Source organism: Lolium rigidum, chromosome 1 (genome assembly GCF_022539505.1).
Source record: "Lolium rigidum isolate FL_2022 chromosome 1, APGP_CSIRO_Lrig_0.1, whole genome shotgun sequence".
NCBI lineage: Eukaryota > Viridiplantae > Streptophyta > Magnoliopsida > Poales > Poaceae > Lolium > Lolium rigidum.
This window is the reverse complement of record NC_061508.1, coordinates 303,964,454-303,976,137: the sequence shown is the minus strand read 5'-3', so window position 1 is coordinate 303,976,137 and position 11,684 is coordinate 303,964,454. Positions and strand designations below refer to the sequence as shown.

At 51.8% G+C, this 11,684-nt stretch overlaps 1 protein-coding gene across 1 annotated transcript; it reads right to left on the bottom strand.

The window, feature by feature from the left end:
- Positions 1-6,415: 6,415 nt before the first annotated feature.
- Positions 6,416-11,401, bottom strand: LOC124697054 (protein FMP32, mitochondrial-like). Its single transcript, XM_047229699.1, has 7 exons — positions 11,243-11,401; positions 10,991-11,122; positions 10,812-10,871; positions 7,943-8,019; positions 7,801-7,857; positions 6,834-6,900; positions 6,416-6,751 (listed from the first exon to the last, which is right to left on the bottom strand). Exons 1-7 carry the CDS (start codon positions 11,399-11,401, stop codon positions 6,632-6,634), a joined length of 672 nt encoding a protein of 223 aa, XP_047085655.1. The 3' UTR covers positions 6,416-6,631.
- Positions 11,402-11,684: the final 283 nt, after the last annotated feature.

Genomic DNA, 11,684 nt, shown 5'->3' with positions numbered 1-11,684 from the left:
CCCGGCTCGGCTCGCCTCCGGCACTCCGAGGTGCCTCCTCCGGACTTTCGTCCGGCGACCACCACGCTCGGCCTCGGCTCCGGCTCCGATCGTGGGCGGCGCAGCCCTCCCGGCTCCGGCTCCGGCCGCAGGCGGTGCGGAGCTGCCGGCTCCGGCTCCGGCCGAAGGCGGCATTCCCGCACCAGCCCTAGCGAGCTCGGGCCCTGCAGGACGAGTCCGGCCCGGGAACATGTCGTCCAACGTCGCCCGGCGAGTCGGCTCAACCCGCGTGCCACGATCGGCGCCGAGGCCAGCGGCACGGCGAAGGAAGGCGCCCTGCGGCAGCGGCGGCGGTGTAGATGCGCGCGAGGAAGGTTGCGCGTCCGCTCCCTCTCGCCGGCGGGGAAGCGGCGACACAACGCGCGGAGCCTCGCCGGGAGCCGCCGCCCTGGGCAAACTTGATAGGGGCCCTAGCCGGATAAACAAAGAGATAATAAATATAAAAGTAAGGAAAGAAAAGGAATCAAACAAGAAAAAGAGAGAAAGAACTCACCCGGCCTTCTCCGGGACCATCTTCGCCTTCGCCTCCAAGGCGGCGGTGGAGCCGGCTCGCTTCGTGCCCTTGGGCGCCGAAGTCGCAGTGGTGCTTGGCGGCCTCGTACGCAGAGGCACGGCGGGGATGGGCCCCGTGCCGGACGTCGCCGGCTCCACCTCCTCCTCCTGCTGCTCTGGTGAAGGGGGCGGATTGTGCTCCCCCTGGCCGCCTAGATCAGGCGCCTGCGGCATGTCGCTCGTCGCCGGCATGCTCGCCGGCTTGGTCGGCCGGATCGACGAGATCCGGCGTCCACCTCTTCGTCGCCAGGTCGCCGTCCTCGGCGTTCGGCGCTCAAAAGCTAGAAAGACAGAAAAACATGAACATATGATAAGCCGGAAGTCGGCAGAAGAAAAGGAAGTCGGCCTCGCAGCCGCAAGACGGAAAATGGCAAAGACATGAGACTTACCCGTGCCGGCGGATGCTCCTCGTCGCAAGGCACCAGCCCGTAGCTCCAGCTCTCCGTTAAGTTCGCCTTGGTGATGTGGTTCACCCGGCTGGCCACCTGGGCTTTGTTGAGCGGCGCCTTGGACGTCCGGTTCGGGTCGAACCGGCCGGACATGTGCCCGATCTTATGGGAGCGCATCTGGAGCGGCAGCACCCGGCGCTCGGCGATGGTGCAGAGGAGATCTTCGGCAGTCAGCCCGCCAGTGGTGGCTGTCCCCAGGAAGTCCTGCAGCAGGTTCACCTCGGCGGTCCGATCCGTCGAGCGGGCGTTGTGGCTCCAGCTGATCCGGCCGACCGGAGGAGCCGGGTTGAACTCCGGCAAGTTGATCCGGTCGACGAGCGCCCGTCGTTGCGCACGTAGAAGAATGACATCTGCCAATTCTTCACCGAGTCGACGGTGGGGATTTTGGGGAAAGGCGTACCGGGCCGGGTGTAGATCGAGGCGGCGCCACAGGCCCGCAGGCGGCCCTCGGTGGTCTGGGCCTTCAAGTAGAAGAGCCGGCTCCAGAAGTCGATGTCGGGCCACAGGCCGGCGTAGGCCTCCATGAACGCGACGTAGCAGCTCAGGAGGACGCACGCGTTGGCCGGCAGGTGGTGCGGCTGAAGACCGAAATGGTCGAGGAACCGCCGGAAGAATGTTGAAGCCGGCAAGCCCAGCCCGCGGTCGAGGTGCGCGCCGAAAACGACGCGCTCGCCGGGCTCCGGCTTGGGCTCCAACTCCCCGCCGGGCGCCCGCGTGATCACCGACCGCGGGACTCGCCGGAGGCGCACCAGGCGCTCGATGTCGTCCTCGCGCATGTAGGAGCCCCTCCATGATCCGCTGGGGGACGCCATCGACGAGGTCGAAGAAGAAGAAGATGACCAAGAAAGGCGGAACGGCGAGGAAGAACCTTGTGACCGCGGCGGCGACAGCGGCGGCTGCGGACGCTCCGTCGAGACGCGCGGCCCCGTGGCGTCGGATTGATGGAGCGGCGGCGGCGGAACGGTGGAGTTTCGGTCGCCGGAGTTCGCCAGCGGAGGACGTTCGCCGGAGCAGCGAAGAGCTTGGGCGCGCGGAGAGCGACGGAGGCAGGAGCGCGAGGAAGGAGAAGTGGGCAAGTGCCGCCTCGGTACCCTCCCCCGCGGCATTTATAGCCTCCTGCCGCGGGCGGTTGGCCTCCAAGTGGCGTTCGTGGGCCACGGCCCGGATCTTCTGCGCATTAACGTCGCCCACGACCGCTACCGTTACCGGAAACTGCCACACCACGTCGCCCACTACCGCACCAGATCCGGAGGGACATTGATGTGACCAGACGAACCGACAGCCAGGCCAGGCGTCAGACCAGTCAAGTCGGGCGCAGGACCCGAGGCGGCGGAGACTCCGGCGCGCAGCAAGCCGGAGCCGGACAAAAAGTTCCACTCGAACCAAAACTCTTCAGCAAGGCGGAGGCGCCATCAAATCTTGCGAGAAAGCAAAAACTATACAAGTGTAAAAAGCTGCCGGCTAGAAGCAGCCGGCAAAAACGAGCCGGATGAGGGCGCAGCCGGCTGAAAGGAAATCCTCAGTCGGCCCCTCCAAGTGCCGTCAAATATATTCAAGAAGCCAGGAAAACCTGCCTAGGTCCTTCTAAACGCAGGACCTTGCCAGCTTCGGGGGCTAATGTCGGGGGAAGACCCCGGGTAGGGCAATGGACGCGGAGCAGCCGGCTGGCCACCGGCCGGCTCGCGGCAAAGGCCGGGCCGAGGAGCAGCCGGCCGGCGCCGTGGCCGGCTGGTCCGGAAGCCGGCCGGCTCCAGGTCCTAGTCGGCCGGCTACGGCCACCAATGCTGTAGCCGGGCCGGCTTCTACAAGCCATATCCGATCGGGGTCCGTACCTCGGACCGACTCGAGGCTGGCGAGTCTTGCACTTGGAAGGAACCGGGTTGGTGATCCGGGTTCCCAAAGTCCACGCTGACTTCATCTTCCGTAAAGCGCGGGGCACCGTGGAGCAATAGTGCCACGCGCCGGACAGGCCATCATGGCTTACGACGCGCCGTACAAGCTACGGTGGCCGACGGCGACAGAGACACCTCCTCTCCATACCGCCGACCCGGGCAGCCGGATGGGACAGGCCATGACGCCTCAACGGCTCCCGACGTCACCGCCTCGGGAAGGAGCGGAAGCCGAAGCCGGCCAAGCCGGCCAGTAGACTATAGGGTCTTATGTGTAAAGTGCCGGTGCCTATATAAGCCGCACTACCCCTCTCGTGCAGGGGGGATCGAACACTTATTGCTTTCACCTACCTACAGCGCTGCCCTGTGAGAGAGACCATCGTCTCCCTTAGCCTCTCAGGGCCAGCCGGACACAGCTCTAGGAGCACCATTGTACTGTGTGATTACCATATACACTCATAGCAGGAGTAGAGGTTTTACCTCCACCGGAGGGCCTCGAACCTGGGTACGTCGCCGTGTCGCTCGTGCCCAAACCCGCTTCCGGATACCGCCGTGAGATCTCTCAGGAGCCCCTTCGATTAGCCACCCTATGGCATATGCCGTGACGACAAAACGACAATGACCACCCCTAGTCACCGCTGGGTTAGCCGCCTTCTACGTCTTCGTACACTACAGCTTCGCCGCCAGCGTCCTCGCCTCTTCCCCGACTACGTCACCTGCTACTCTACTCCGACACCCGTCGTCGAGACTCGCCTCTTCCCCGACTACACCACCTGCTCCTCTTCTCCGACACCCGTCGTCGAGACCTCCTCTACTAGTCTACTCCGACATGGCGCGCACTTTGTAATGTTCCCTACCCTCGCATGCCCGGTACTGGCAACACCGGAAGTGTCTTCATCCCCGACACGTTCCCGAGGCCCGGCAAACTCGCGCCGGACGTCTCGTCTTCATCGGCTTCGACAACGTCTTCTTCGGCATCGCCTCTACGACTCGCCTCGACCGCGTCACCGACTTCTTCTATGTGTACTCGGTTCCGCAAAACCGAAGTATGCCTTCGTCCCCGACGTGCGCCCGGTTCTCGGCAAAACTAGGGCCGCACCTCGTCCTCGACGGCTCGGACCGCATCGACTTCGGCATCGACAACCTCCACGACCGCCTTGACGCGTCTCCGTCACTCTCCTCGCGCACTACGCGCTTGCGGCTCCATCGACACCGGCACCCGCCCACGACATCGACCACGGCAATCCTCGCGCGGCTCCTCGACCAAGGTTGCAGCACCTACGCTCTCGGCTACCTCGACATCGGCATACGTGGCTACCACCTCGCTCGCGCCTCACCGGCTTCCTCTACGGTCCAAGCATCCGAGACGCAACTCCGTCCACGACGCTCCCGCTGTGACCGCGGGGGAGTGTCGGCCTCTCGGGGTCCACTTCGGTTTATCTCCGGCCCGACCGTCCGCGACGCTACTGTTGTTTACGTCACTACCGCTACGACTGCGGGGGAGTGTTAGAGATATATTTGGTATACGTACGGTTAGAGATAGATTAGGTAGGGATAGATTTGTTTCTTGTCCTCTACTTCAAATCGGTCCCTTGTACTCCTATATATACTCGCCCATGAGGCTCAATAATACATCCAACATATTCCGCATATCTCTCTCCCTCTCTATCCTTCTACAATCATAACACTCCCGTACAGTAATCACATGGCGCACCGTACGGATGTAGCAAATTCCGCTCTGCCGGCCTCGACGGCAGAGTCGGCACGTCGGCCTCCGCGCCACAGGTGTGTGTCCCGACGACAAGGACCACAGAGGATCCCAAACTATGGTTTAAGGTTGGCCGGGACCAGGCGGGGCATGGGGCGAATAAGGTCGGCGTCGGATTATTTATGGCCCGGCTTTTGAGCCCATCACATGGATCGGCGAGGGAGGAGAGTGTATCGAGTAGTGCTGGTCCTCGCCTGTCTCCCAGCGTTAGATTTGGGGTTAGATTGATTGGGATGCCAGTGTACATAGACTAGAGACATTTTAGCATGGAGGCAGGTCATTGGACCAACGATATTTATGTAGCTCTGGCACAGCTCGGCCATACCGTCGTACTATCCGGAATTGTTGAGATGGCTCTGGAGTTTACATATGGAAACAAAGCAGGGCTGAGCTTGATCCAAACTTGAATAGACGGTGCAGATAAGGTGTAAGATCATTTTTGAGAGAACTAAGATGTTCTTCTTTTCCTCGCAATTTTGGCGGTAATTTTCTTCGCGCCAAAACGGTGGTTCTAAAAGGACGTTTTGCTCGCCAGACGACCCTGTGCCGCCAAGAACGAGGGTGAACCGGCGCCGAGTCCGCATCGGCGGAGCAGATGTGGCCGACGGCGAGCTCTATGCATCCTAGATTGAGGCGCTGGTGCCGGCATCGACTCCTGCAATGCTGGTATGTCGACTCCGAGGACGACTGGTTGCCATAGTTAGGTTTTTATTTATGTAATAGTTTAGTGTCTTGTTTAGTGTCATAGTTTCAAATTAAACTTATTTGTATAATTAGTTTAAAATAAACAAACATGTGTTTAAAAAGGGTTAACCCGGATATGAAAGTATCCGTTCGGGGGTGTAGTTGGGACGAACTCTCGCGAACACTTGTTGGCCGCCGCTCAAACAGAAAAAAAAGGGACTGATTCCGGACACAATATGAGGGGAGCCCGCTAGAGATCCCCAAAATCAAAAGATGCTACAGCAACCAAATTCATTCCTTCGTTTTCATCCAAACCAAAGAGGCCCTCAAGGTTTAACCGAAGAAGCAAGTGTCACCTTCAGGCAGGCTTTCGGTTTCAACCGCAACTGCTACAGGTGCCTGTCAAGGCACCAATCAGCTTACCTCACCTCAACCACGATGGATCCGTGTGTGCCTTTCAGAGCCCACGTGACGTACCCACGTGACCGCCGGTGGCAACTTGCCTCCAGCCTCTTTTCCTTTTGAGGTATGGATATGGTTCGGCGATTATGCTATTATCAGCAGCACTGGCTCAGCACTCCGAGAGAATATATAAACTGGACTACACCCTTTTTCAGACACAAGAAAACAAAAGTTGGGGTTTACCATATTCACTGTAGATACAAAGGAACACTTTAAAACGTTGCGAGTACCAATTTGTGCACAGAAATAGGAGCATATTGAAATGGAGTTCGCAACAGCACAGGCGTAGGGAGTCAAGTGATAGGACTAGACCATATGCTGCCCAGCAAAACAACGATCTATGACATATGCATAGCTTCTGATCAATTTCAACCAACCTTTTAACGTCAGTGAAAGGTAAAAGGTGAAGCAAAGCAGCAGGAAAAGAGAAAGACCAGACACGGAAACATCAATAGTTCTCCTTCCTAGGATTAGATGTGTCCATAGCGTGTTAATTGCAACACAACAGTGACTTTCGCCTCCAACCGAGACAGAGGAAACATTCACCTTGTTAACTGACAACACAACGAAGCTCAAGCACAGGTAAAGAATCATCATTTCGTATGTATTCCATCTGCAGGTCGATCTATCTTACAGGTTTTGAGGAACTTTCTCTCTCTCTAGCAGACGTTACAACATTCCCCTGACCAAGTTTTGCCCCCTTTGAAAAAACTAGGAACAGAATCGGAACTATCCTCTTTTGCGGTATCCATGGATAAATGGGTGAAGGAAAGAACTTGTATTTTGCTTCACATCACGATGCGGAGAACGGCGAGTCCAACAGCTGATATTGAAACAATGGTACCTATGCAGTATTTGATGACATCATACTTTGCTGCCTCCAGCTGGGCTTTCAGTGAATGGATTTCCTGCAAATAGCAGCGAAGCAGAGATTATGCCTAGGATAAAGAGGCCATGCCAAAAGCCCACAAATGCAGGCCTTTTGCTCACCTTGTCAAGCTTTGTGGTGAGATCTGTAGTTTCTTCATTCTGCTTGGCAAGTTCATCACGAATGCGCCTGTAGCAATTGTGTTTTAATCAGACAAGACAAACAAAACAATCTTAATTATTGTTAAGGAAATGTGACTAAGACAGGGCAACTACTTGAGTAATCATGGAATTAATGCACAGTGTAATAACTAATAGACGAAACTACCTGGTTTCATTTTTAGAAAGGTCAACGAGGGATAATGGGAATATGTATTAACAATCACCGCAAGGGAACAATGGAATTAATGCCCGGTGCACAATCTTTGCAAGGGGAGGGGCTACTTGGTTTCGCTTGCTACTAGTATGCACTATTTGAAATTGTTCTGCAATAAGTTAGTTTACCCGTAACTCATTCTGAATCTTCAAATACCAATGTGTTAAAGGGTGGTAGTGGAATTCTCATGGTAGCAATCTAGATGGCATTTCAATCAATGCCATAATTCAAAGGTCCAGTCAAGGCGCAAGGGCCAAGGTAAGATTCAATAATCTCGTATGCTATTTATTACATCCTGACCGTCAGAGAATTTTGCGAAGAAAAATTATGAGCAACCCAACCAAAAAGAGAAAGGTGAAAGTCCAATACAGCAAAACGATTAACATCTTACACAGTGTGTTAGGTTCGGCTGCTCTCCAAAATTTTAATACTGAAGGACACAATGTTTCGTCATAAACAAAAGCGATCAATAGTTGCATAAAGCAGACAAGCGGTGCTTAAAGGCCACAGACAAACGAGATAGCAAAGTAGATATCCATTTATCTTCAAAGCGAAATGTTTAACCATTCTTCATTTATTTATTCTTGCATTAATCCAGATAAAATACAAATTTATGATGCTTCAATAGTCAGCAACTGCCGTTAAGGTTTCGCCAATCACAAGGTAAGTAAAAACAAATAGTGCACTCTGCATAGAAAACAAACTTAATCTTACCCTCTTTCAAGGTTTAGATCCAACCGCTGCCCTGCAGTGACCTTGTCAATCTCATACCTGTACCACACAAAATGAACAATTAGGTATCCTAATTCAAATTTGTGGTATAAACAGCTTCATAAAACCACAAGCTAATACTAACTTCAGTTCACTCCTCATCTTATCAATATCTCCACGGAGTTTTTCAGTCTCCCGCTGTAACAAAGAGAAATGGTTTTCCTGCATAGAGAAAAGTTCTACTCATGAGTTTCTTTAGCCGAAAACATCAGGTCTGACTGAAATGGGCAATTGTAAGTTGTATGCCGTAGCCTATTATTGAACATATTTTGTTCCAACACAACTCAATAGAGAAATAAGTACAGGAGAAAGGTTCGAAAGCAGAAGTTACAAAACCAACAAATTGAAAAAGGAGTGTACAACCTACAATCAATGCGAATATAGTGCAAAAAAATGTATTGTGCACATATACTCCCCCCTCCATCTCAAAATAAGCTGTTCAAGTTTGTCTAGATATGGTTGCATCTAGACATGCTTTTAGTGTATAGATACATCCGTATCTAGAAAAAGTTGAGCAACTTATTTTGGGACCGAGGGAGTACTATATTTCTTTGCCACCAGTGATCTATAATCAAAATATGTACTGTTCAGTTAAACTAAAATTTATGCTCTATTCCTGCTCTATAAAGTACTAGTATACCCAACTTCAGTTCTGGACAGAACAAACCAAAAAGCAACATGCATGGAAACCAGGGTAGTATAATTGTAGTGAATTACTTGCATTTTGGTCAAGTGTGGCATGTACACTAGAGATATTCCTACAATGTTGAGCATTACCATCGCAAGCATTGTAAACAAGTGAAACTCAATAATCCAATCAGCAGTATCATCAATGCACCACTTATAAGTTCAGAAAAAAACTATACTAACCAACATATCACATATCCAACACCGTGGAGTGAATACGAAAACATCACACAATATTTTTCAGATCAGCTCCAAAGAATGACTCATTAAGAGTTCATGAATTCTGCCTATTAATTAGCTGGATGCCTCTTAATTAGCTGGATGAGGGTTCATAGGAATGGAGAGACTAATAACTAATAGAACTCACTGAAGCTTTTTAATCCTGGGATAGAGATGCAAAATTAACACAAATATACATTTTCTAAATAGTCTCTTGATACTAAGCAAAATCGAACTTTCAAGAACACCAAGTGTTGAAAATATAATGCACATTTGAATATCAAATGGAAGAAATGTAGGTTGCTAAACTTTGGCAACAGAATGGCAGCATTTGTAGGTTCAAATGAAACTGTATTAGAAATTATATCATCAATAAGAACCACATTATTCTTATATGTGACAATAATGGGTATAACGTGCGAATCAAGATGCTCCACGGTAAGAGCTAGAGAAACCTAGTAATCTCACTTAAAATACTAAGTTGAGATGTTACAAAAATACAAATAATGGCAGTCTACAAAAGACCTAAAACATGAAACAATTTTTTTAAAAAAATGATGTGTGAAGCACACAAAGCTAGCCAACATTATTAGATTAGACATTTCCACAACATGGGGACTCCAAAATGTCAACGACCGTAACCTAAAATAGGTCCAGAAGTTAAATGAACATATTTTTAAAGAGCAGTGTGAATGATAAAATTCACTGGTATGAAGATTAAAAAGCATGAAATGGTCGGGCATTGGGGTAACAGTGATCCCAACCCATAGTTACATACTAACCCTGCTATATTTTCTGAAGTACCAACTGAAACAATGGTAAGTAGAACTTGTATAAGCTCTTTGATCAAGTTCAACAAAAAGGCAGCAGCAGTCATACGCACAATAGCTGCTAGAAACGACAGTGAACATACAATTTCAGAATGACCCAGCAGTTTGCTTTCAACAATACCTGTGAGCTCTGTACTTGCGACTTGGACTTGGAAATAAGAATCATGCAACAGTGACCCCAACCCTTAAACACATCCCCACACCCAGCTATTTCCACAAACCCTGTAGCTTACTCTATGAGCCAAATTGGGGCTAAATCCAGAATTTTCAACAACGGTAACTTAAAATACGTCTAGAAGTTAAACGAGCATTTTTTAAAGAGCAGTGCGAATGATAAACTCATTGGTATGAAGATTAAAGAACACGAAATGGTTAGGAATTGGGGTAACAGTGATCCCAACCCTTAGCTACATACTAACCCTAATATTTGCACAAACCAAATACTTATAAGCAAAATGGGGGCTACATCTTCCCAAGTAGCAACTGACAATCATGACATGGAGACTATGGAGTAATTCAGAATAACCCAGAGAGAAACAATGGCAAGTAGAACTTGTATAAGCTCTTTGATCAAGCTCAACAAAAAGGCAGCAGCAGTCATATGCACAATACCTGCTAGAAACATCAGTGACCACACAATTTCAGAATGACCCAACAGTTTGCTTCCAACAATACTGTGAGCTCTGCACTTGCGACGAAAAGTTGGAAATAAGCAACATGTAACAGTGATCCCAACCCTAAAGTCATTCCCGCACCCAGCTATTTCCACAAACCCTGTAGCTTACGGTGTAAGTCAAATTGGGGCTACGTCCTCCTAAGTACTAACCCACAATACCAAAATGGAGCAATGCAGAATAGCCCAGAGAGAAACAAAAGTAAGTAGACCTTGTACATAGCTATATAACCTGGTTCAACAGAAGGGTAGCAGCAATCATAGGAACAATAGACACAGCAGTGCTCATGCAATTTCACAGACCAATCTCTTACAAGCCAAATGGGGGCTACTTCTTCTAACCAGCAATACCGAAATGATGCAATGCAGAATAGCCCAGAGAGAAACAGATGGTATTTGGAACTTGTACAAGCTATCTAATCAGGTTCAACAAAAGGGCAGCAGCAGTGATAGGACCAATTAGAGCTGCTAGAAACGTGTCAGCGATCATCCAATGGCACATTGACCTAGCTAAGAGCAGTTCGGTTCCAAGCAATGAAAAATACCTGCGAGCTCTGCACTTGCGACTTGAACTTGGAGATGTTGGCCTCCTGCAGCATCCCGCACTGCACACGGCAAGAGCAGAAGCAGGAAACAGATGATGAGTAACCTGTCAATAATCAATTCCCAGCGGAACAAAAAACAGAGAGCCAGAAGGCGACAGATAGATGTGCGTTGTTATGACCTTCTGCATCTCAGCGTTAGTGACGAATGACTCTGAGATGCTCTCGAGGCTGTCGTTGAGGACCTCGGTGATGGCGGAGGTGATGGCCTCGGCGTGCTTGGTGGGGACGCCCTGCGACTCCAGCTTCCGCACCTGCGGGGAACGATCAAGCACGCATCTCAGCATTTTTCATTTCGTCGAGCACCTCCCGGGCCCCCGGGAGAGGCAAGTACTAGCGGTGGAAGCAGGTAGAGGAGCAGATTGGGTAGTTACGAGGGCGAGGGTGTCGACGAGGAAGGCGCGGCGGCCGTTGGTCTTGACGAGCTGCGAGATGGTGCGGGCGTGGCCGGCCCAGCGCGTGGGCCACTGGTGCTGCGGGTGGTGGTGCAGGAGCATGCCGCGCCTGCACGCCGCGGCGGCCGCTGCGGCCATCCCCTCCCTCCCACGCGAGGCGGCGGCCGGAGGAGACGGGGGCGCGTGGGCGGAGGGGGGATTGGAGGAGGGGGCGGGCGAGTGGGGCGGGGGTCGGTGGGGGCGGTTGGGGCTATATGCGGGTGGAGCGGTGGCGGATTCGGGCGGCTCGGCTTGGTTTGAGGGAGGGTGGCGGTGGTGGGATTGTGGATTGGAGGCGCGGGCGGAGCTAATTTGGGAAAGGCGATGGAGGGAGGAAGCCGGTGGGAGGTTGGAGGAGGATGGCGAGGCGTGGAGAAGAAGA

Excerpts from the sequence above, each read along its gene's own strand:
- LOC124697054 (XM_047229699.1), bottom strand. The coding sequence starts at position 11,401 with ATGGCCGCAGCGGCCGCCGCGGCGTGCAGGCGCGGCATGCTCCTGCAC. Across the intron at positions 10,872-10,990 it reads CTAACGCTGAGATGCAGAAG|TGCGGGATGCTGCAGGAGGC; the intron begins GTCATAACAACG and ends TGCCGTGTGCAG. Across the intron at positions 6,901-7,800 it reads GATCTAAACCTTGAAAGAGG|GCGCATTCGTGATGAACTTG; the intron begins GTAAGATTAAGT and ends CAATTGCTACAG.